This window comes from Triturus cristatus, chromosome 8 (assembly GCF_964204655.1).
Source record: "Triturus cristatus chromosome 8, aTriCri1.1, whole genome shotgun sequence".
NCBI classification, from domain to species: domain Eukaryota; kingdom Metazoa; phylum Chordata; class Amphibia; order Caudata; family Salamandridae; genus Triturus; species Triturus cristatus.
Window position 1 is genome coordinate 40,802,027 of NC_140591.1, and position 26,842 is coordinate 40,828,868.

General features: G+C 41.4%; 1 protein-coding gene across 1 annotated transcript in view; it reads left to right on the plus strand.

Annotated features, from left to right (window-relative positions):
* LOC146799917 (uncharacterized) overlaps positions 1-25,270 on the plus strand; it is a 77,933-nt gene extending 52,663 nt beyond the window's left edge. The window contains exon 4 of the mRNA XM_085620866.1: positions 20,619-25,270. Within this exon, the coding sequence (XP_085476992.1) occupies positions 21,750-23,114 (1,365 nt within the window). The 5' untranslated portion in view covers positions 20,619-21,749 and the 3' untranslated portion in view covers positions 23,115-25,270. The remainder of the gene's footprint in view (positions 1-20,618) is intronic.
* The last annotated feature ends 1,572 nt before the right edge of the window (positions 25,271-26,842 follow it).

Genomic DNA, 26,842 nt, shown 5'->3' on the forward strand with positions numbered 1-26,842 from the left:
CACCCACGCACTCATCAACAGACTTGACTACTGCAACGCACTGTATGTCGGCATCACCCAGAAACAGCACAGGGAGCTACAGAAAGTCCAAAACACCGCAGCAAGACTGGTCCTCAATATCCCTGCCACAGCCACTTGACACATAACCTCCAACAACTCCACTGGCTCCCTATCAATAAGAGAATTGTCTTCAACCTACCCACTCACTCCCACAAGGCCCTCTAATACTCAGGACTAAAATATCTCAACCACCGACTCTTTCCACACACCCGCCAGACAACTTCGCTCCGCCGATTCCACCCTAGCCTCTGTCTCACGGACCCACAAAACCAGAACCGGAGGAAGATCCTTTGCCTAACTCACCGCCAAGACCTGGAACACCCTACCACTCCACCTCGGGTAATCTGCGCCGTTGACCCAGTTCAGGAAGGACCTCAAAACCTGGCTCTTTGACTGAAACCTGTGAATACTGCAGAGAGTCTTAAACAGCTCTTGGTGTTCCACTGGAAGCCGGTGTATATCTCTCAGAGCCTTGGTGGCATTCTGCAGTCTCCTGGTGACAGAGGGGTGAGCCCAAAGACATGTCATTCCCGTAGTCGAGTCAGGAAAGCACAATGGCCTAAATAATCACTCTTCTGGTGGTGGAAGGGAGTAGGTTAAAGACCTACCACAATAGTCTCAGGATGCCGTAGCACTGTCAGCAAGTATTTTGGCTTGATGGTCCATGGTAAGACCAGAGTCAAGTCAAATCACAAGGTTCTTAATTGAGTTTTTGTGAGTGGACAGTTTGCTCAGACAGTGTGGGAGGGGGCTCAGAGCAAAGTTGCTGAGATTGTTACCCAGCAACATGACTTCTGTGTAGTCTTCCTTGAGTTTTAATTTACAACCAGCCATCCAGCCGGCTACTTCCTGAAGACAAGGAGTCTGAGATAGCTGGACTGAGCCAGAGTCAGGGGAGATTGACACAACCAACTGGGTGTCTCTGGCATAAGGATCCAACTACAACCCCTAGGAGTACACAATGTCAGCAAGGGGATGTAGATAGATATTGAACAGAGTGGGGCTCAGGGAGGAGTTCTGATGCACTCTACAGCAGGACGGGAGACTAGTTGAAAGGCAGGACTGATCCTGAACCTGAATGGTATGATTCTCCAAGAAGAAGGAAAGCCAATCGAATGTTCTGTCCGTGAATCCTCTGCAAGAGAGTGGGATGGTCCACGGTATCGAACGCAGCACTGAAGTCTAGCAGAACGATGGATGCAGATCCTCCTTGATCCAGGAGCTGCCTGAGTTTCTCGACCACCACCAACAGCACTGATTCTGTGCTGTGCGGAGGGCGGATGCCCATCTGGATGTAATGAAGGAGTTCCTTATGTTCAAAGAAGGCGGAAAGGTATTTATTAACATGTTTTTCTAGTAGCTTTGCGACTACGGGTAACAGGGAGATAGGCCTGTAATTACTACAGTTGGAGGGGTCAAGGTAGGAGTGATCTGACAATCACATGCTTCCACTGGAGAGGGACCCGTCCGCAACACAGGAACAAGATTTAAAAGTTCTGTCAGTACAGGGACAACATCATCAGACACTTGATGGAGAACGTGGGGACGCGTCCGGATCCAAAGTTGAACCGGAATTAACAGTTTGTAGAAGCTCCTTTACCAAACACATGGTGAGGTCAAGAAAACCTGAAAGGGAGCGTTCTTAAGCACCCTGAGGTAAATTACTGGAGCAAAGGTCCATCGGATCAGAAATGTCCAGAAACGCGAAGTAAACGTCCATGATTTTTTTCTGGCAGATAGACGCCAATTCATCACAATGCTCAATCGATGCGACCAAAGTAAGGCTGACTGCCAAGGGTTCTGCGATGTCTTTGAAAATATTAAAAATCTCCATAGGGGCATTGGAAGAGTTAGTGATGTTTGTGGAGCAGAAGGCGGCTTGCGAACATTTAAGCTCTGCATGATAAAGCCTGATGGAATTCCTATATTCAGCTTTACTGATCACATCATAGGTCTTCATCCATCTCCCTTCTAGACGCCTGCATTCTTTCTTCCGAGACATTAGCTGAGCCATGAACCAGGGTGACTTGTGAGATCGCTGGACGTCTTTATGCCAACTCATGGGAAGACCTCATCCAATGAGTTGACCAGCCACTCATTAAACTGGTGAGTGGCTGGATTGATGTTATCCAAGGGATCGGGTTTAGAGGTTTCCAAGGCCTCCAGCCAATTCTCCAAATTAAGTTTGGCCCAAGGACATTTCAGCCATTTAGCCAGGGAAGGAGGGGCGGTGGGAAGACATGGGGAGGATAAGGGCGGGATAAGAAAGTGGTTTGACCAAGCTAGAGGAAGAGGGGTGTGGTCCTGAAGATTCTAAGGATTGCGAAACACCAGGTCAATAGTATGACCCTACTATTAGACTGTCCCTATATTTAATGAAGCAGCTGTAGGGAGGCCATATCATGCAATATCATTTTAGAGGCATGTCAAGGCGTAGATTCCTCAGGGCTTGTTCGATGTCAGAAGGTCCACCTCTAGGCAGCTCCAACTCTGTTTTGTTGTAATGACACAGAGTATTAGAGTGGCCAGGTGGGGGAAGGGTGTTGGGAAAGGGACCAGCAGGGAAGGAGACCTGAAACAGAAATCCAATATACATCAAACACAGATGCTCAACATGCTTCTTAAATATACTTAATTACGTTACTGAAACCAAATGAATCACCTGTCATTCCTTACTGTAGGTTTGTTGATTTAAAACGATATATATATTCTTCTGTTCTTAAAGCTGTGCTGGTCCTGCCAAGCAACTTTGTACAATTCTCGAAGAGAAGATTGTTCTCCGACAAATGTCCAAAAGTTTCCAAAAAGATATCTGTATTTAAAATAATTCCTGCAGTCTTCAATCCTATGGCATAATAAGTCTAGAGACAACGTTTCCTGTTTAAGTTCTTCCCAACAAATTAAAGAAATGCCTTTTCTTTCTTGAACAGAGTATCTTCTAGAAACTCTTACCCAGGTTCAGTAGGCTCGAAACAGACGGAGATTTACAGCTTGTAGGATCGTCCTCTATTCACCCTTGAAGACCGGAGATGTTCAGATGGTTTCCTGCAACTGCGGAAAAACAGAAACAAACTGCTGCCTCCAGAAACGCCGAGGAATAGTGAGTGTGTTGCCTTGGGTGTGGTTTCTATTTATAGACGTGCCACACCCAAGGAGATTGAAGCGGGAAGGACGTGACTACGCTTCTTCAGTAAATCGGCCCGTGATTTTTAAGAATGCAAACATTAAGGTGTTAGTGCATTTTTGTAACGTGTTTCGTGGAAGGAATAAAGCACGTTATAAAACACAAGGCTTATTATCCATTTACAGGCTGCAAAACCATGAGTCAGAACATAAGGGCAAACCATACCTTCACACATATAGTGTATAGAGCGCGCTCAGGAGTCAAATGAGCAAGGCATCCTTCACACATACAGTGTATAAAATGCGCACATGAAATAAGCGCGAACATAAATTAAAAAGCAAAGGACAAAGCATATAGAGACATTGCATCAGCAAGACGTATACAGTGCACACAGACCCGAAATTGACAAACGAAGCGTTCCGCATCGCTGTATTGTTTGTTTGCTGCTAATTAACGTCATGCAGAGCACTGATTTACTTTTAATTCAGGAAATCGCTGTAAAAAAAAATAATTTTGTTGTGCATCACTGTATTTTATCTGTGGGGAAAATTGAAAAAGTTATTTTAACTTTGGAGGTGCACTCAAGACCGGAGGGGGAATCGAACCTTCATCTTGGCACAGCTTCCTGACCATCACCGCCTTTTTCTTGACGGCGCGGTCTAGTTGTTTTCTCACGCTGGCCGTATTTAAACGGGACGCTGCGTGAGCGTGCAGCGGACGTGCGCCAAAGGCGCTCCGAAGGTGCGCCTAAGGCAAGCCCGTCTGCGCCCGTCAGCGTCCCGGAGGTGGCCGGGGCTGGACATGCTGCAGGACCACTTCCAGAACAGCGACCTATGTATAGGTACAGCACGCAGTGCCTCCTCGGCATTGGCAGGTATACTTCGTGCTGCCCTCATTACTATGTCCCTGATAGTAGGTCTAATTCTGGGTGTAGAGACTGCAGTTGGGTGGCCCCATCCAATCCAGGGCCATCTGATGTTACTTCTTCTCGTAGCTTACATAGGTTTGCGCAGGAATATAGGGGCAAATATTTAAAGGCTTTCCTATTGAATACACGCTCCATGAGGAAACATCAGCATCAACTTTATGATGTGCTAGTTGACCTCAATCCGGATGTGATTTTCCTGACAGAAACATGACTTACTGAAGCCTCCAACCCCACTATTGCTAACTCTATACTGCCGGGGTATCTGATTTTGAGGAAAGATCGTCCTTCGGGCAGGGGTGGTGGCTTAGCTATAATTTTCAGGAGCTCTTTTAGCTGCATCCCCTTATTACTGCCAGTTTTAGAAGGCGCGGAGAGCTTGGGATTCCTTTTGGCTGTCTCGTCTCATCAATCGATTGCCGGGGCTCTGATTTATCGGCCACCCGGCCCAGCTGCAAAGTTTCTTGAGTCTATAGGTCAGGCGTCTGCTCTTATTGCTGCCAATCATAGACAGTGTTTGGTTCTGGGCGATTTTAATATCCACATGGATAATGCACAGGATCCTGACACTATAAAATTGTATGAATCCCTGGATATTCTTAACTTTATTCCGTACCTTAAACAGCCTGCACATGATAAAGGGCACACTTTAGATCAGGTTTTTTCCTCTGTGGAGATTGAAATTGAGGCTCCACTGGCCTTAATGTGGTCGGGCCATTATTTAATCAATTTTAGCATCAGAAAGAAGCATGGGCAAATCTCTCCCCCGCAGTAGTTTGAGACTTTTTCATTTGATTTCACCAGAGGCAATATAGAGTGCCCTGTGCCAATGCCCTCTCCTTCCTTGTGGTCAGCCCGAACAGGACGTGCTTTCCCTGGAGAATTGGCTTAATCAGCAGGCGCAGAATTTGGCACCCTCTACTATGAAAGAAGTGAAACTCACTAGAGTCTCAGCCCCCTGGTTTACAACTGCTTTAAAAGCCAGTAAAAGTGCTTGTAAACACTTGGAACGGATATGGCAAAGGCAGTACAGTCCTTCAGATAAAACCGCGTATAGCCAAGCTCTAAAAGCACATTATAAGAAAGTCCGAGAGGAGAAAAAATCGTGGCGGCTAATAGGAGTCGGGAACTTTTCACCATTGTGAAAAATTTCTCATCCCCTTCTTCTATTAGCCGCCCGTTCACTCCCACTAGTGACTGGACTAAGCGGGTGGCCAGCTTCTTCCACGATAAAATCTTGGGTATCCAGAATTCTTTTAAGGTTATACCCTATGAGGAGGTGGTAGTTGACCACAACCAGGACGCATGTCTCCTGCAATTTCCTAACATTAGTCTCAGCCATTCGCTCTCCCTTATGAAAAATCTCAAGTCTGGCTCACCCTCTGATCCCTGTCCGGCAAAAGTTCTGTCATCCATAGTGATTAATCCTATTGTAAACACTATTTTAAATTCTCTTCTGCGGGAGGGCCTTATGCCTCAAGTTTGGAAAAGCGCTAAAATTCTACCTCTCTGAAAAAAAAAAAACCACGGCTGACCCTGACGATGTAAGTAATTGTAGGTCGATCTCCCTTCTGCCCTTTTTTTTCCAAAGTTTTGGAGAAATTTGTGAATGAAGTTATCACAGATTTTGTTGAGGCCTATAATCTTCGCCACCCCAGTCAGTCAGGTTTCAGAACCAACTTCAGCACTGAAACTGCCCTGCTGGAGGTGGCTGAGACGATTAAAGCCACGCTGGATATGGGTGGTAGCGCAGTTCTGGTGCTTCTCGACCTCTCCGCGGCCTTCGATACCGTCCCTCACAAGCGTTTATTGCAAAGACTGGAGGAGGGCGGGCTTGGGGGCTCGGTATTGAAATGGAGGAGTTCTTTTCTCAGTAATCGTTCTCAAACAGTCTGGACACCTCCTTTTTCAGCAGAAATCCCCTCCTTGAATGTGGGGGTCCTGCAAGCATCTATTCTTAGTCCCACACTGTTTAATCTGTACATAGCCCCTCTTGCCCTTCTCGCCGAGAAGTATGGCGCCAAAATAGTGTCATACGCGGACGACACTCAACTGTTGTTCACGTGCGAGAAGGGCTTGGAGTTTGATGGGGACTGCATAAAAAACTGCCTCTGGGAGATCTTTGCATGGTTTAATGGCAACCAATTAAGGTGTTACTCTGATAAATCGGAGATCATCTTTTTTGGCTCTCACCCTCATGAAGCTTGGCATTCCTGGTCGCCACAGGACATGTCTCCCCCACTGTCAGAAGTCACGACTGTGAAAAATCTGGGGGTTAAACTGGACTCTACTTTCTCTATGAAGATGCGAGTCCAATCTGTGGCAGGCACCTGCTTTGGGATTTTGAAAATGTTGAAAAAGTTTCTCCCACTTCTGCCAGTATCACATCGTAAAACAGTGGTCCAGGCCTTGGTGTTATCGAGACTGGATTATGTCAACTCGTTCTATCTGGGGCTCCCCGAGTATTTACTGAGTCGTCTGCAGATAATCCAGAATATGGCTGCCAGGGCTATTTTTCTAACGAAGCCTAGAACACATACTTCACATCTTTTGTCTTCACTGCACTGGCTTCCAGTGCAAAAAAGAATTCATTTTAAAGCCCTAGTCCTGGTTTTTAAGGCTTCCCATGGGATCGGAGCACCGTTCCTAAGGGAAAGATTTCAGCCTTACTTGCCTCAGCGCTCCTTAAGATCCTCCCCCCAGTCCCTGACCCTGATTCCAAGGTTCAGGCTCTCATGGGTAGGAGGAAGATCGTTTCAGGTTATTGCCTTCCTCTCTCACTGCGTCAGAATCCGGATCTTTTGACTTTTAGACGAAACCTGAAGACGTGGCTTTTCCAGCTTTAGGTCTTTTTTTTCTGTTACGGTGACCAGGGGCGTTTTGTTTGTTAGTTGTTGGTGGTCTTTCCGCAGCACCGGGACACTCCCTGGAGTAGCCGCGTGCTCTACAAATCACAGATAACATAACAACATGATTTTAAGATTTGACAATGACCATAGGTAAACAAAAAATCTTAATGTTGGAAACACTGCCACCAATATCAGGCTATGGGTGTGACTCTATGCATTTTGCCACACAATGATCGTGAGCAGTTGAGTGTGCCCCTCGAGCCGCAGCCCAAAACCATGACAGTACTCCACCCCCCCCCCCCTCAAGCAGTCTCTAGGGGCAGGTTTTGAAGGGTAGGAGTCATGGAAGCGTCGTATCAATCGAGGTGCATGTACATTATTGGCAGGTTCCCAAGAGTCGTGTTCAGAACCATATCCTTTCCAGGAAACCGGATACCATGAACAAGAGCCTTGTCTGCGGGAGTCCAAGATGTGACGTACCTCAAACTCTTCCTGTTTGTTAACCAACAATGGGCCCGGTTGCGAGGAACAACATTGAGGTGCCGGTTTTAATAAAGAAGTGTGAAACACAGGATGGATTTTCAGTTGAGGAGGCAATTTCAGCTTGTAAGTCACTGGGTTCACTTGCTTGAGTACGTGAAATGGTCCAATGAATTTGGGATGAAAGGCTTTCCTATATTTAAATTGAATGTTTCTGGTGGAAAGCCACACTTCGTCACCAACTTTATACTGCGGGCCTGGTCTTCGGTGTTTATCTCCTGCAGCTTTGTATTTATTTTTGGCAGAGTTCAGGTCTGAGGGTGGTGACTAGTGGAGAGGGCTGGAGAGATTTGTAATGCTCGACACCATTGGGACCAGAATGTGGCAGAGAATTGGGATCCACGATTAGAAATAATTTTCCTTGGCAGTCTGTGTAGACGAACAACGTGAAACAGCAAATTAGCCAATTCACTGGATGTAGGTAGCTTTTTCCATGCTATAAAGTGTCCCATTTTTGAGAAGCTATCAACTATTACAAGTATACAAGTATGTCCTTGATCATTAGGTAAACCTGTTACGAAGTCTACAGAACAATGTTCCCAAGGCCTTTGTGGGGTTGGCAAAGGCATTAACAGCCCCTTGGTTTTTCCATGATCACTTTTATTCCGAGCACAAATTTCGCAATCTGCAACCCATTTGGAAACATCTTGAGTTAGTTGTGGCCACCAGAAATTTCGTTGAATGGCTTTAGTGGTCTTCAAATTGCCTGGGTGTCCTGAACATGGATGGTTGTGATGCCAATCAAATACTGTCTTTTGTAAGTGTTCCGTGGGTACAAATAAGGCATTTTCATGAAAGGGTAAATCTTGAATAACTTGTCGGTTAGCTTCTTGTGTGATCCATTTCTTCCATACGTGAACTGGAAGATTATCTCTCACAGAGTCCAGAAAGTCTTCAGTTTTTACAAGACAAACTACCTTGTCAGGATCGATTATTGCTTGTGGTTTTTCAAGGACAGTGAGTTGTGTGGACTCCTGACGGGTAAGAGCATCAGCCTTCCTATTGTCAGAAGCTGGACGGAAGGTAACCACGTATTCAGAAAAGAATAGCATCCAACACATTTGTCGTGGAATTAAAGTACTATTTTCATAAATTTTAAATTACGGTGGTCCGTAAATACTGTGATAGTGTGTCTTGCCCTAACAAATGAGGTCGCTATTCTGCAAAGGCGTCCTTAATTGCTAATAGTTCTTTTTCTGCGATCGTATTATTCTTTTCTGCAGAAGATAGTTTTCTTTATATGAATGCCACTGGATGTAATTGTCCGTTGGTTAAGTTTCTTTGAGATAAAATAGCTCCCAATGCAACATCAGAAGCGTCAGCTGCTACAATGTAAGGTTGTTCAGGATTAGGATGTTCTAGAATGGGAGCTGATGTGAAGGCTTGTTTGAGGTGATCGAATGCCTTTTGAGCCTCAGAGTTCCAAAGAAAAGATACATTTTTCCGTAACAAATGAGTGATAGGTGCAATTATATGAGAGAAATGACTAATGAAGCGTCTATAGAAATTTGCAAAGCCCAGGAAACATTGGACGTCTCTGACTGATTTTGGAATGGGCCAATTGAGAACTGCTTGGATTTTTCGTTCTGCCATTTGAAACCCTCCTGGAGTCAGAATGACACCAAGGAACTCAACTCTGGTAACATGGAAATTGCACTTGTTCAGTTTGCAGTACAACCCATTGGATAGCAGAAGATCCAGAATGGTTGACACATGTTGTTCGTGAGATGTTGAATAGATGAGAATATCATCTATATATACGATGACAAATCTATCCAAATGTTCTCGTAAAATGTCATTTAAATAAAATGGAAACGCCGCTGGGGCATTATAAAGCCCAAACAGCATAACTGAATACTCAAAAAGACCATACCTAGTTTTGAAGGCTGTCTTCCACTCGTCACCAGATCTCATTCTCACTAAATGATATGCTCCCTTTAGGTCCAGTTTTGTATAAACTACCGCTGTTTTCACTTGGTCTAAAAGAACTGGAATGAGTGGAAGAGGGTACTTGTTTTAGACTGTGATTTTATTTAAAGCTCTAAAGCCAATACAAGCGCGGAGTTCACCGTTGGCTTTTGGTACAAAAAATAAAGGAGAGGCCGCTGGGGACTTGGTGGGTCGGATAAATGCATTGGCCAAATATTTATCCAGGGATGTTCGCAAATGTTCATTCTCCTTTTCTATCAAGGCATATATTCTGCAGTTTGGGATAACTGCTCCAGGTATTAAGTCTATTTGGCAGTCATATGCCCTGTGAGGAGGTCATTTGTCTGCTTCTTGTTCATTGAAGACCTCTCTAAACTTCTCATATTGTGGTGGTAATATTGTCTCTTTTTCTCCTGCTGTAGCGAGATTGTGTTTTACTTCCGACTGAATTTCTAGTTGTTTATGCGTCTCCTTGATACAATTTTGTTTACAAAATTTTGAAAGGTTAACAATTTTTCGTTGAACCCAATCAATGTGGGGGTTATGGGTTTGTAACCAAGGCATTCCTAAGATAAACCCATATTGAGGGGCGTCAGTCAGATTAAATGCTGTGTTTCGTGTAAGAAATAAAGCACGTTATAAAACACAAGGCTTATTATCCATTTACAGGCTGCAAAATCATAAGTCAGAACATAAGGGCAAACCATACCTCCACACATATAGTGTATAGAGCGCGCTCAGGAGTCAAATGAGCAAGGCATCCTTCACACACAGTGTATAGTGCGCGCACATGAAATAAGCGAGCAGATAAATTAAAAAGCTAAGGACAAAGCATATAGAGACATCGAATCAGCAAGGCATATGCAGTGCGCACATTATTTTAAGAATTGACAGTGACCATAGGTAAACAAAGAATCTTAATGTTGGAAACATTGCCACCAATATCGGGCTATGGGTGTGACACTATGCATTTTGCCACACAATGATCGTGAGCAGTTGAGTGTGCCCCTAGTGCCGCAGCCCAAAACCATGACAAGGCACTGCATTCAGGTCATCCATGTGGAGATTAAAATCTAGGCCTTTCCACAGCTAACCCAGCAACTTCCTCCGGGAGAGTTTGAAGGAATTTGTTATAGGGGTCTATATATGAGGATTCAGCAAAAGTCAAGGTAGGACCTCAGGCGAGAGAAAAAGCTAAGCTCTTACAATTAGAGATGGTGGACAAAGATGAAGTGCAATTAAGTGACTCCCCATAGACAATAGCGATTCCACCGCCAACTTTTCCCTGTCTATGCAGCCTTATAATGCGGTTGCCTGGGGGAAGAGCTTGTGTGACATTGGGCCCAGAGTCCTCTGACTGCCAAGTCTCCATGAGAAACATTGCATCTGGACTAGCCTCAGATAGAAGTTCGAATAGGTCTAGCTTGTGGGCAGCAAATGAGCGACAATTGTCTAGATAGAAATACCAAACTACTGCGGAGGATATGCAAGGTCCCTGGGGATGGCACAATCCAGGCTGTGCTAACCAACCGTAGTAGTTGCAAGACCGTGATGGAAGATTAAGGTCAAAGGCATGCATACAGGAAGCGGATGGTTGAGTATGAAGTGCTTGTAATTGGCCATGTATAGGGGCAGCATTCCTGGTCCCAGAAAGGCGAAGCCCGGATTGCCTTAGGCATGCCTTTGCTGCACCAGTGGCTCTTCCGTGCCTCGTCTCTCATTTAAGGCTTGACGGGCAAACCGCTATAGTGCACAAAAACGGCAGCTCTAATGGCACAATGCAGAGAAAGAAAATACTCCCTTCCCTTGGCCCCACCCTCTTACAACTCCCAGTAATTCCCGGCAGCAAGATTCAAGCAGCCACATTTTTAAAAAGAGGTTTAACGATAACATTTCCACCCCCTTCACCCCGTATTCCCCGCAGCAGATTTCAAAACAAGCAGGTATTTTTAAAATGATGTCCCTTCCAGATGCCCGCCCGCCGGTAATATTTGGGAATTCACCCAGTTTATCCCAAGGCTGGAGAAGTGCCCATAAATATTGAAGATCTCACTTTTCCAGAAAAAAATAGAATATCATCCGCATAGAGAGATAGAATTTCCTCCCATGCATGATCCCATCTCCAGCCCCAGATTTGGGCGTCCATCCGAATCAATGCCTGCAGCGCCTCTATCGCTAGGACTAATAGCATTGATGAGAGAGGCATACCTGCCTCATGCCTTTCTCTAAAGGGGAATTCCTGAGAGAGGACACCATTGACTTTTAGCTGCTCCCTAGGGTTAGTATAGCGCATCCTGACCCATTTCAAGAAGCTGGGACCAAATTCCATCATGCTTATAATGGCGAATAAGAAGGGCCATTTCACTGAATCGAACACCTTATGGTGTCCAGTGAGGCTACTGCCAACGGAGCCCTAATTCCTTATGCTGTTGCAATGTTCAATGTGATCGATCTATGTGGCATAAACTCATTCTGGTCTGGGTATTTCAAATCCAAGATTACCGCTCTCAATCGGTTTGCCAGTAATTTGGTGTCCGAATTAAGCAGAGAGATCAGCCTGTAGGAGTCCCACCTTGTTGAAAAGAGTCCAATATCCGGTTGATTTTAAGGTAGATTTATTCTCAGCACAGCAGTGAAGGTCCATCCATAAACAGCTCCAGATGCAACTGGGCAACAGACAAGATTCCAGTATCAACAAACCATGCAGAATCTAGAATGTGAATGGAAAGTAAACATGGCGCATGCCAAGGTTGGCAAGCATCCAGATGATGTAACAAAGAAGTAAGAAGTGGGAAGGGGAGGTGAAAAAGCTAATAGAAGGATGTAACACATCCCCCTCATTAATAGTTGAAACACAAATGAGCATCAACATGACTATACAAAATCATTAAACCTTTTTGATATTTGTATCATGCGATCTGATAATTAGACTCTTGAAGCAACGGATTCCTTGCTCATTTTATCAATTATATTTGTATTGAAATAATTTGTATCGCTAAACTTGTTATTCCGAGCAACATCATTACTGGATTGCTGATCTGGATAGGCTTTCCAAATTTATTTGAACTTTTATTCATTAGACCAGGCTTAAGTATTCTAACACTGTCACCCACCTGGAAGTCGTATACCTTGGTTTTCCTTTTGTCATTATACCATCTCACTGTTTTATTTCAACCCTTTTTGCAGTATCATACACACATTCCTTATCAATAAATTTAGTTTGGCATTTGTTCCTAAACCACCATGGACACACACACGACGCAGGATCCCTTCCTTTGAGTAATTTGAAATGGCTGACTTTTGTCGTAGAATGAGGTGTATATCCATAAACCCATCATTTTTCTCTTAAAGAGTTCATCTAATTGACACCTAACTTTAATGAATTAGTCACACAAGTCTTGAGAACTCTATTAAAGCGTTCCACTTGTCCATTTTCATGTGGTTGACATAAAGATGTACATTTATGTTTCATGCCACACTCTTTGAGAACATTTTCCATTTCTCTAGAGGTTATCTGTACTCCATTATTCGTAACTAAGATGGAGGGACACCCTTCACGTGCAAAAATTTCTTGGAAAAAAACAATTACTGCACTCATAGCTTTGGAAACAAATTTAACCTCTGGCCATTTGGAATGATAGTCAATCATGACCAAAGCAAAACGTGAACATTCAGGCAAACCACTAAAGGGGCCTGATATGTCAAAAGCTACATTCTGCCATGGCACTTCAGGCCATTTGACAACCTTCAATGGTGGAACATGCAATTTCCCAAAAATTTCACTTGATACACATTTGTGACATTCTCGGACCATGTGATCTATAATCCTATCCATGCCTGGCCATCAAAAGAAACTTCTAACCAACCGCTTCATGGACGAAATTCCAGGATGTGTTTTGTGGGCTATATTAAGTATGATGTCTTGCATGCCTCTAGGGGGGACACATTTCCCTGATTTAAACAGTAAACCACCTTCAAAATCTAATTCTGCTGATACATTGAAAAATGGTACAAGGTCTGGTCTTACCATGTTCTTTTTCGGCCATCCATCTATAACAATGTTTTTTTAAATCACACCACCTGTCATCTAGTTGTTCAGTTATTCCACTTGTCCTCAGTGATTTCCTGAAATTGGTTGGAAACAATATCACCAATGGAAACAATATCACCAATGGCAACAACAAAGTCACATTCTTTGGTGATGTTTACCTTATCTTCGTCACAGGGTAAGCGAGAAAGGAAATCCGCAGTGACATTTTTCTTTCCAGGCACATACTCTGTATTGACATTATATTCTTGCAACTTAGAAGTTAACCTTGCAATTCTGGCTGTGGAGTTCCAACCCCCACCCGTGGATAGAATGTTGACTAACGGTTTGTGGTCCGTCCTAAGAGTAAATTTACTGCCCCATACGTATAACCTGTAATGTTCAACCGCCCACACACATGCAAGGAGTTCTCTTTCTATCACAGCATATTTCCACTCACATTCATTCAAAGTGTGTGATGCAAAAGCAACATTCCATTTCTCTTTGCCCTCTTTTTGTGAAAGAACTCCTCCTAAACCATAAAGGCTAGCATCTACTGTAATAATGCATTCTTTCTTCATTCAAAAGGGTTTCAAAGTGGGTGCAATCACGATATCTTTTTTTTTATGCTCTCAAAGGCTTTCTGTTGTTATTTTGTCCACTCATATATTACATTCTGTCTCAACAAAACCCTTAAAGGCCCCATTTTTGTTGCAAATCCCTCCACAAACTTACTATAGTATTCACACATCCCTGCGAATGATAAAAGTTGTTCTTGGTTTGCTGGTGATGGAACTTTAATTATGGCATCAACATTACTTTTTTTTGGAACTACTCCATCTCCAGACAATTTATGCCCCAGATTCTCAACTGAACGTTTAAACATCTTGCATTTATGTGCCTGGAGTGTGAGACCATGGTTCTCTAACCTCTTACAAACTTCATCCAGATGTAACACATGCTCAGACTCATACCTTGAGAAGATCAAGATATCATCTTGGAAGCATTTAACATACTCATCTACGTCCCTGAACATGTGAAACATAACTCTCTGGAAAACTGACGCTGCTGACGCCAATCCAAAAGGCATTCTTGTATATTGATACAGCCCAAATGATGTGATGAAAGCTGTGTATTTCTCTGATTCTTTCATTAATTATATCTGGTGGTACGCTGAACGTAAGTCTAGTGGTGAAAATATTTGGGCACCCTCAAACATAGAAACTACTTCATTGATGTTCGGTAGTGGGTGACAGTAAACTACAATGTTTGAATTTAAAGCTCTCAAGTCCACACAGACTCAATTTTTGGTCGTGTTTCTGAACAAGAACAATCGGTGAAACCCATTCAGAGGATTCAATAGCCTCAATAATTCCTTCATCAGATAATTCCTTCAACATCTCTTTGAGTTCCTCCGAGTTCCTCCCTAATATTGATTGGCACACCTCTTATTTTTTTGTTTGACTGGTGCAACATTATCTTTTAGCACAATTTAATGTGAGAAATTCTTCAACTTTTCTAATTTATTGCAAAAAACATTTTGTCATACTTACTAATTAATTTCTCTTCTCTGCAGCTCAATTCGACCTCTTCTGTATTAACTACTGCAATTTTCTTATATAATTTATCATCACACAAAGACACAGATTCACTAGACCTTGGGTTCAGTGTTAAACCCAATTTCCATTGGTCGCGCCGTCCCAATAAATTAACACCTTTCTGTGTAATATATAATTTCACATTTGCACATCTATTTTTGAAATGTAACTCTACATGAAAGAAACCCTGAATGTCAATTTTCATACCGTCAACATTTTCTGCTATTATATCAGGTGGCTGTAAGCTATCATATCGTATCATGTGACCTAATTTTTCTTGGTAGTACTGCTGTGTGATGATTGTCCACGGAGAACCAGAATCTACCATAAGCATGAGTTTTCCTCCTAAAATTTGAAATTCACAATTAGGAGATTTCATCATGTCATCCGGAACACCATCGATAATTGATACTACAAATCCCTTGTTCATGTCGGATATCAGATCACAGGGTTGGACAATATCATTACTACCTATAACATAGTAGTGTTGCGTATCCCTACATACACTACTAAAATGTCCTATCCTGCCACAATTTTTGCATTTTCTATTTATTGCTGGACAACCTGGAAAAGAAGCAATATGAGACTTGTTACCACACCTATAGCATACACTATGACTATAGGAATTATCATTTCTTTTATGGGCTTGGGTGTAGTTAAATTTGTTCCCATTAGATTTTCTGCTAGGCATGTAACGTGTTTGAGGATGTTCATTTTTGAGTTTAAGGACACGTATTCCTTCTTCCGTAGTAGTTTTGTTAGAGTTTTGCTTGACTACTTCCATCCACTTCTCAGATTGTTCTAACGCTTTAGCTTCAGTTATGGCTTCAGCCAAACTGGGATCACCCATGACCCATAGTTTCTCTTGAATTTTCTTGTTTTTCACATGTACAGTTATTTGATCCCTTATCATTTCATCTGTTATGAGACCAAAATTACAATGTATAGACAATGCTCTTAAAGCCGTCAAGAAGTCATCAAATGATTCTTCTTCTTTCTGCGATCTGGTATACAATTTAAATCTGTTTAAAGCAATAATTGTCACAGGTTTAAACCTTTTCTCCATTCTCAATAGAGCCTCAGTGTATACATTGATATTATCTCGACTACCATCATTTGGTGCAACCACTTGTGGTAATGTTCTAAATATTACCTGTCCCTCAGAGCCTAGACAATGCAAAAATATATTTTGTTTAATTCCGCTCCCATGCGTTCCCCATCTATAGCTTTCATTTAGGTTATAAATTCTCCCTTCCACCTAGACCATGGCATGGGTGGATCACCTTTCAATTGCAATAATTTAGCTGAAGGATTAAATTGCATTGTAAAATGATGCTTATCACAATAAATATATTAAGAGATAATATAACAAATTCCTAAATCTAAATAATGTGTAATAGTTAATATACATAAAATATATATAAATTCTTGTCCTTAAGTATAATGTATCATTGGAAGAAAACGGTAAATTGCCTTAAACTATATGCAAACGTTGGTTAATAATTGGAATAATTTGCTAAACGAGTAATCTTCAAACTACTCATAAATATAACTCACTGTTGGTAAATCCGTATGGTTAATGCTTCGTATGTTCTTATATCAACAAACAAAATGGAAAACCAGCATCTAAACAAAATGTATTGCGGTTACCACGGTAACCAAAATGGCCGCCGATGACGTTGCACGTTGTTGACGCTGCTGCTGAACTGACGTGTCTTGTTGCGTGCGTGTAAAGACGACAGTCACAGTGATGGCGCTCGAAGCGCGCTCCGTGTGGAATTCGTTGTTTGAAGGACGCCGCCGATTGTTTTGAAAGACGCTGCTGATGAATACAAAGAATGACAGTACGGCAGATTGTACAGTATCTTTTTAAAGAATGCAGTTCCTTCGTAGCAAATCGTGATTTCTCTATCTTTCAAAGAATGTGGTTCCCTCGTAGCCAATCACGATGACTACTCTCTCAGACAAAACAACGTGAAATCCGTGTAAGGCACAGTAAAACTTCTCAAATGACAGTTATTAACTCTCCCGCAGGTGCAATCAGAGCATTACAAATACATATACACACGTGCTGGTGCAATCAAATCACGCAAAGTAATGAATTGTAAACAAAATAACCTTAATTGGTTTTTATTAGCCTTAGAAGTCTCCCGCTGGTGCAATCAAAGGATGAAAAACAATGTAATATAGTAGCTGGTACGATCAAAACACTTGCAAAGTAAAGATGAATTATGGGCACTTACGGCGTTTTAAAATCCGTAAATGGGTTAAATAGTAGTAATGTATAGCAAAATAGTATTCCAATTAGTAGAAGAAAATTAAAGTGTCTTCATAGGTTCAAGAAGCACTCTGTACCTGTGCTGATGGAGATGACAAGTGATTCTTTAGCGCGTCACCAATGTTGAAAAGAGTCCAATATCCAGTTGATTTTATGGTAGATTTATTCTCAGCACAGCAATGAAGGTCCATCCATAAACAGCTCCAGATGCAACTGGGCAACAGACAAGATTCCAGTATCAACAAACCATGCAGAATCTAGAATGTGGATGGAAAGTAAACATGGCGCATGCCAAGGTTGGCAAGCATCCAGATGATGTAACAAAGAAGTAAGAAGTGGGAAGGGGAGGTGAAAAAGCTGATGGAAGGATGTAACACACCTGTCTGCAGGCTTCCTAACCTTGGGTATAAGAACAATGGTTGCTGTGCACATATGGTCAAGGAGTGCCCCTCTATGTTGATACAGTAGCTGTTTAAATACATAATGTTCAGAGCAGCTTGTCCGATTAAATGGGCCTCATCTTGCTTAGTGTACAGTGATTACCAAGCTACCTGAAATTGCCTATTACACAGCATTTGTTATGTGTTAGTATGTTTTGTGCAAACAACAATAATACCACTTTCTATTACAAAATATTTGAGTTGAGCATTGTTGCAAAGCATTTAATTTGTGCTAGTTTTAATAAAACCAAATAGAACTCTTTTAATGCTTTTTTTGCTCAAACACAGAATTAATTTAGGAAGTAGATTTGAAAAGTGAAATTCTTTATAGGCCAGGTAGATTTCACTAGCATTTTGCCCTTTGGGTGGGTTTTTTGTGTAAATAACTCCACACTCCAGCAGTTTGATGCAGTGTTTGGACACATCTTGACTGCCTTATGACCAGGATCAGGGAATTCTGGCCATATCATAACAAAGACTAGCACATGATGGGTATGATAAGTTTTTAAGTATTTGTCTAGTGTGACAAAAAAGAATTACACTGCCTTTTAATACACAGTATAATGAATGTGCCGTTGCATTGTTTCCCAGTTGAGGTATCTTACATTCTAACATTAAAACAGCGTCTGCCACTCGATGTTCATTGCAGTACTGCTATTTTTGCTTTTCCTTTTTGTTTCTGGCCCAAAGTTATTGTGACCCTAAGCACTGTCTCTTACCATCTGAGCTGTTGCAGTTTATTTCCCACATTTCTTGGAGGGTTGCATCTTTACATTTTAGGATATGTTTGGTTTGTGGTTGGAGAGGGTTGTGTCTGTGCTGCTGGGTCTGCAGGTTACCATTCCATTGTAGTATGTTGCCCTTTGGTCTTGTATGGTGCTCAGTGTCTGTGGTGTCATTGTTGTTAGTTGGTTCGTAGATTCATACCTTCTCTCACTATCTGCTGCCGTTTTTGTGAGTAGCTGTAGGTTGGGTTGAGGGAAGTCTGTACATAGCATTACATTTTCTAGTTGATAGTTTTAGTTGCACTGAATGCACCAGTTAGAAGGTGCTCGGTTCTCTTAAAGTACTAGACATTTCTTTAAGTATTTTGACTATTGTTTGATGATCTCCAAGCTCCCATTTTCTGGTGCATTGACAGATTTTTTTTGTATTGTGTTTTTATATTCTTAAAATACAAGCATCAAACATAGTATCAAGTGGGTGATCTCCCAAACCAACAAGTCATCAATTACAGCCTAATGCACACTTACAAAGTGTAATAATTCTAAATCAGTTACACTAATTGTTTAAAAGGGTACTCTAAAGAATGACTGTCAGGTATAAAACTAGGCTGTGTTGTGTTTCAGGAAGGCAACATTTCTTAGACATCCATCACCTAAGACAGTATTTTGTATCATCTTCCCAGGTGCTCATTAGGTTTAGGGTCATTTCCTTGCTCTGCATGTGAATTTGTTCAGCAACACTCCAGTGACCAGCAGCTTTAAGGCTCTTGCTGAGCCTGATCAGTCTAACCAGTGCTTTGCTATTCTTCTCCTACCGGATAGCAGGGTAAATACAGAAATTGTTGTCTGTTTAAACACCTTTCAATGAGTTTACTGTTATATCACAGTAGAGTGCTAGCAATGAACTAGACTACAATATGTGGATAAAAATCTGCTCTGCGATTTCCATACCTGGTACAAACCTATCTCATGTAGCTATTTGGGAGTCTAATATGCTCTGTGTCATTTTAAATCTGGCACTCCCAGAACTTGTTTTAACGTGTGCATAAGTCTTGCTCAAGTCAGCTTCAGTTAGTCTTACACATCTTACTTGGATCTGATTAGCAGATCTGGTTGCGTCCTGATTGATCTGTGCATCATATGTAGCACATCGAAATCTAATGGCACCCCATATGGTTCACAGCAGTTTGTTTGAGATTGTGGATAGTGTTGAAAGAAATTTGCCATTTCAACTTAATTACTTATGGTAAGGTTGCAAACACTAAGAACTGCCCTCCTTCTAAACTGTTTGTGTGGAACCTAATAAACCCACCATTATTGAACACATGGCCAATCTCTGTGCATGCAGCAGGAAGCAGTAATACACTGAAATGTGGCAGCCCCTCTAATCGTGCTTTGGGATCATATAGACATTGCTTGGCCCCTGTCTTTGTCAGTAAACGTACAGACATCATACACTTCGACATGCCACCCAATTCTCATTTTCCCTCTAGGATTTGTTTTTTGTCTTGAAAATGATTCTGTTTTTTTTCTCCATTTTAACATTATTTCCTAAGCTATGAACATGATAAAGTGAAATGTATTAATTAATTGTCTTGCTGTGGCATAGGACTTGAAACGCAACTCACTGACCAAGGACCACAAGGTTAACACCATTATGTGTTGTTGCATATGTTACTATTCAAATGAATGTGGACTCTGGTACATGTTTTTTAAAATGTTTTTTTAGAGTTTTATATAGTGCAAACTAGACCCGAAGATATCAGGTATCCGAGTACTTTACATGAGCACCAGTTTCGTTACAGATGGACATATTCATTTTTGTTAGGCACGGGGAGATTTAGTGATTTCCCAGAATCACAGGATGTTGAGCGTCGTTGCCGAGACTCGAACCCGGTTCCCCAGCTTGGAGGTCGACCGCTCTAGCCGCAAGGCTACATCCTCTCCCCAAATTGGGCTGTTATTATTTTCTTGCAGCATGAATAATGAATGCCGATTTCCTTAAGAATGTTTATTGTCGATAGTGGTACAGTGAGCTAAAAAGATGTACTTTTGCAACCTAGAGCAATTACCGGTGCCTGAACATTTCTTTAAAGACATTACAGGTATTTTTGTTTCCACAGAGAGGAGATTCCTGAACATGTAATAAGATGAAGAGTATTGAAGAAAACATGACAATACTGGAAAGCTATCTGATACTCGAGAAGAACCAGAAATGATGCCAAACAGTAATTCGAAATAGAACAACTCAGTAGGAGAAAGAGAATCTCGTACATGCACAGACATATCCTGCAGGAACATCAAGTGCAATCCAGCGGCTTCAAGAGACTGAGGGCATCTATGCTGCTGGTCCCAAAACATCCAAATACATTAAAATCACTAATATTACACTGGCAGAACACATCCAAAATTTAAACATGCTAGATACCACCCTTTATCTTAGATAATGATCAGGTAGTTAAAAAAAGTGCTCCCCTCTCTAATATGACAATATCAATACTATGGTGTTAGTCCATCATAAACGCAGTTTTGGCTGGACCTTACAATCCCTAGAAAGAGGTATACAAAACATAGGTATACAAAACATGAATCGTGAAGCAGACATCTGAAAGTTAAAAGGAAGAAGTGTTTGGCTACCTGGAATGCAGAACATTATTCTAGATCATAACGACTTGGTATTGAGTTTTGAACTTTGTGTGTATTTCATAAATATTGTCCAAGAAAAAGACTATTTAGATAAGCTGTGAGGTTTATTCTTTGCACACATCCTAGAAAGTCCATAACGCAGGTTAAAAACACAGCTCCTGATAGAAAGATCATACATATGTTATCAGTCCTGTAAGATCAGATATACTGCAAATACCTAGTGAAGATTAAAATAAAGTTAGTGATTCAGGAACCACAATGATCAGTCAGCTAACACATTAACATGATTTATGCCAAAATATAACCAACTCTTAGACTCTAAACCCCAAAGAAAAAAAACCATACACACAACGAAAGACAAGCTTTGGCTTCTCCACATTACTGAAGTAGCATCAACCATGCACAGGGGAATACGCTTGAGGATATATTGAATGTGGCAATAGGGTTCATCATCCATCACAACTGAGAGTTCATTAACAAACAAACAAACAAAAAAGGAATAACATAAAGGTTCTGTGTTTGTGAGAAGAGTTTTAATAACTTCTAATCCCCACACTGCCACCACTAACAGCCAAACAGAAAGCTTATTTAGGTGTAATGAATGTAAGATGACTTTTAATGAATCATCGGCTCTGTGGGACAAATATCAAACACATACAGCAGAACACACAGACGCAGGCAGCGAAAATGGAAAGAGCTTAACTCTCTCAGCAAACCTAAAGATCCATCCGCGAATGCACACAGAAAAACCTTACACCTGCAGTGAATGTGGAAAGCGCTTTACTAAAGCATTCAATCTAACCACTCATCTGCGACGGCATACAGGAGAAAAGCCATACACATGCCAAGAATGTGGAAAGAGCTTTAGTACATCCTCAAATCTAAGGAGCCATTACCTAACACATACAGGAGAAAAAACATGCACTTGCAACGAATGTGGAAAGAGCTTTGCTTTTTTATCATGTTTAAAGAAACACCAGCGTATGCACACAGGGGAAAAACCTTACACTTGCAGCGAATGTGGAAAGAGCTTTACTCGTTTATCATCTGTAAAGATACACCAACGTATGCATACAGGGGAAACACCTTACACTTGTAGTGAATGTGGAAAGCGCTTTAGTGAAGCTACGCAACTAAGGAGACACCATCTGACACACACAGGGGAAAAACTATACACATGCAGTGAATGTGGAAAGAGCTTTAGTAGATCTGCGACTCTAAAGAGACACCATCTGACACACACGGGAGAAAAACCATACATGTGCAGTGAATGTGGAAAGCGCTTTAGTAGATCTACACAGCTAAAGAGCCACCATCTGACACACACAGGGGAAAAACCATACGTATGCAGTGAATGTGGAAAGAGCTTTAGTACATCTACGTATCTAAAGAGCCACCATCTGACACACACAGGGGAAAAACCATACACATGTGATGAATGCGGAAAGAGCTTTACTCAAGCATCACACCTAGCAATCCATCTGCAATGGCATATAGGAGAAAAAGCATACACATGCAGTGAATGTGGAAAGGGCTTTATTCGTGCATCAGCACTAACCATCCATCTACGCAGGCATACAGGAGAAAAACCATACACTTGTAGTGAATGTGGAAAGAGCTTTTCTGAAGCATCAGACCTAACCATCCATCTGCGATGGCATACAGGAGAAAAACCATATACTTGCAGTGAATGTGGAAAGAGCTTTACTCAAACTGGACACCTAACCACCCATGTGCGAAAGCATACAGGAGAAAAGCCATACACTTGCAGTGAATGTGGAAAGAGCTTTAGTAGCTCTACACTTCTAAAGAGCCACCAGCGAACACACACAGGGGAAAAACCATACACATGCAGTGAATGTGGAATGAGCTTTGCTCATTTATCAACTTTAAAGATCCACCAGCGCATGCATACAGGAAAAACCATACACATGGATGAATGTGGAATTTCTTCACTTAAGCATCAATCCTAAGCATCCATCTGCAAATGCATGTAGCAGAAAAACCATACACTTGCAGCGAATGTGGAAAAAGCTTTAGTAAATCCACGCATCCAAAGAGCCACCATCTAACACACAGGAGAAAAACTCTAATCAGAGAATGTGAAAGAGCTTTACTCAAGCATCCGGTCTAACCATCCTTCTGCAATGGCATACAGAAAAAAAAACATGCAAATGCAATGAATGTTGAAAGACGTTTAGTAAATCCATTCAACTAAAGGGTCAGCAGCTAACACACAATTGAGAAAAACACACACATGCAGTGTATGTGGAAAGATATTTGCTCAAGCATCAGTCCTAACCATCCATCTGTGAAGGCATACAGAAGACAAATCCTACAAATGCAGTGAAGGTGGAATGGGCATTGCTAGCTCAATATCCCTAAAATGCCACCAGTAATCACACATAGGAAAAACAACATAAAATATTTAGGCTGTTTCAGTCGTTCATAAACTATAAAACACCTCTTGCAGATGTAAATAAAGAAATGGCTTTCATGATTTATTATGCATAGTGGTTAAATAGTGAACACAGAATGAGAAAATAACATCTGGAGAGATGTGAGAAGGGCTTCCATTCTTTTTTGCAACTACGTGCTTGGGCAAATATACACACAGGAAAACTCATACATAGGCATCACATATGATGTGTTTTGTTTTCCCGGAGTTTTATATAGCGAGACCTTGACCCGAAGTTATCAGGTATCAGAGCACTTTACATGAGCACCAGTTGAGATACATAAGGACACATTCATTTTTGTTAGGTACGAGGAGATTAAATTATTTGCCCAGAATCACAGGATGTTGAGTGTCGTTGCCGAGACTCAAACCCGGTTCCCCAGATTTGAGGTCGACCAACTTAGCCGTTAGGCCAATCGTCTCCCCAAAGATGGAGGCTGTTATTAAATTATAAGTTGTTTCTGCAACACATCCAAGAAAATAATTTTGGCTACAGTGAACGTGGGAGGGCTTCTTTCAGCATGCAGAGTTACAAGGTTTATGAAGAAACCGTGTCTAGACATTGCGAATGTCTGGTAAGATTCAATTATTGTGCTTTCTAGCTTTGGAAAAACACAATAATATGTTGAAACTACCCTCCCACTGTGGATGTTGCCTTGTGCATGCTGTAAGGAGAGATGGCTCTTTAATCCGATTACTCTGTATGTTGGGAACCTTAAACTTTGTTGACCATGTGGCACATTTTTCTATTCCATTCATGTACATGGGGATGGTGAAGGCCTTAATGAATTTTGTAAACATTAAAGTCCAGGTATATTTCAATGTACATTTTCATCATGGGGTTCTGATGATGTTATAAACAACAAGGCCAAAGGCCATGTGGTTTGTTTATATGAGCAGATCCATTAGATTGGAATGTAGGGTCATTTCATGAAAGTTATTCAGTTTGTATTTTTTATATTATATATTTTATATTTATATTACATGATTATTTTATGGCAGTTGGGTTGAATAGTTTATCATTTTTCAAATGCGATTGTTTATTAAAAACTGTAAGTGAAGTCTGTATAAAGGTGAATTTGTATCATTGGAATATTGATTCAACAAAACTCAATAGTAAAGCGCTGCAGACTGATTTGAGGCTATTCACTTGGTGATGAAATCCATGTTTCATAGACACCCATGAAATGCCTCCAGAACCCCATTAATATTACTGGATTAACTGCTATGTGAGTTTCCTCTATTAAAGTATGATCCTATGTCATTGTTCAGATCTGGCAAATTTGCGTGCTTGTAAACTGAAGAGTATATTTTTTTGTATTTTTTTCTTTTTTTATGTATTCATTATGATGTGTGGCCAGATAACACCATTTTACAGAAACCTTTAAAGTCTTAAATTTTCTTTTAACAGTCATGTTGATGAGGTCTGTCAGTTTCTATTGAAAAAGAACCATGATTACAATACCTGCAATGTACTAATGTATATTCAATGAAATCCTGTTACGCAGCATCCATGTGACATTGATTCATCTGGCCATCCTTATGGTGTCCTACTATTTATATTTAATAGAAAAAAAATCAGAATGCATTTTTTATCTTTTTAAAAATGTTTGATTTCACTTACTGTTAGTAATCTTGTCATATCTATAAATAAAAATCCAGTTTCAAACATGTTTCTCTACCTTGTGTACAGATTACACTTTAGCATAGATATTGTCATTCTGCTTTGTTGGCAATATTGCTTTAAGGATTACATGTTAATACATTTTTCCTTTATTAAACAGCAATGTTAACTTTCATGGCAATCGGTCTGTAGTGCACACTTGGGCACAGGAATGGTTTCGGGGACATACATGCATGTCTTCTATTTCTGATAAAAATCAGGAGAAGCAGTGTGTGCTTCCCAGGTTCAAAAGATTTGACTTTAACATACCGAATGGGGAAGTAAATGAAGCTTATTTTTTAGAAAAGCAGATCATGCGATGGAAAGCTGCAGATAATTTATACCACTGTCCAAGCATTCTCCTTGCTTTGCAAAACGCTAAACTAAATTTGAAGCATGAATCATTCACACCATGAACTTCCATGCTAACTTGATACAGTCTACTCTCAGTTGACATTGATTTGTATACCCTAAATGATAGTCCAGCATGGAGATCTTGCTAACTGTCACAATGCCACAATGGAGAGCTTTACTCTCTCTGGAAGGTGGCTCTGTGGAAGGCCCAAAATAATGTACAAATACTTTCTTTTTATTTCATTGAATTTGACTATAAAGCTACGTTATGTGGCTAATTTGTCATGATGAGGAGGCTTTTTTTTTTTTTTACTGAATTATGGCTTTTGACTTATGCTAAATGTTAAATAGTCCCAGTCTAGTAAATAATAAAACAGATTGTATGTTGATGCACAGACTGTAACTTGTGTATGTTGGAAGGGGTGTGAAATTCGAGTTAGGAAATCTTCCGTTAGTCATCCATTAGCAAAGTTCATAAGCAGGAAATTCGACTCAGCAGCTTTACATTGTATGATTTGTCATGCTATATTCTCGTGGATTAGTTAATGGCAAAACTATTTAGCCATAACCAAAGCACAAGGGGTTGCAGTGGGGATTGCAGGGAGCTGCTGCCCACTCAGCACTTAGCTTCTAAGGCCAGAGTCTAAAATCCACCTCGATCCAAACAATGGCATACCTAAATAGTGTGAGGCCAGGGAGGGTACTTGGCGTGACTGTGGAGATGATTAGAATATGGGATGCCTGAAGCCAGTCCTGCTGCGGACACTCATTCCAGCTGCGAGGTCTAAAGGTGTGAAGAGGACCTTTCGATAACTCCATTCGACAGCAATACACCTCCATGTGGGTTTCAGCAGAGGAGGGGCCCTTATCGAGTGGCCCGGCAGCAGAGAACTGCGCTGGTGACAGCCTAATTGGCACAGTAAGAGCTCATGGATGGACTGCACTGGCCTCCTGGGCAGTGGCACGGCCCACCACCATAATCTGGCCTACATTGATGTGCCCAGTTGATGGGAGGCAAAACTCACAAGAACACAGCTAAAAAAAAGACAACGAGGAAGGACTATGTTATCACTCTGGCCTACTGTGTCCAAGTAAGGTGTGGCGTAACAATTCCAGCATGCTCATTGAGAGCCCCAATTCATGCTGCATATCACAAAACCAGATTCTGAATTCAGCGGATTTGCATCTGTCCTCCCCCCTGCATGTGCTAATGAGTATATTTACCT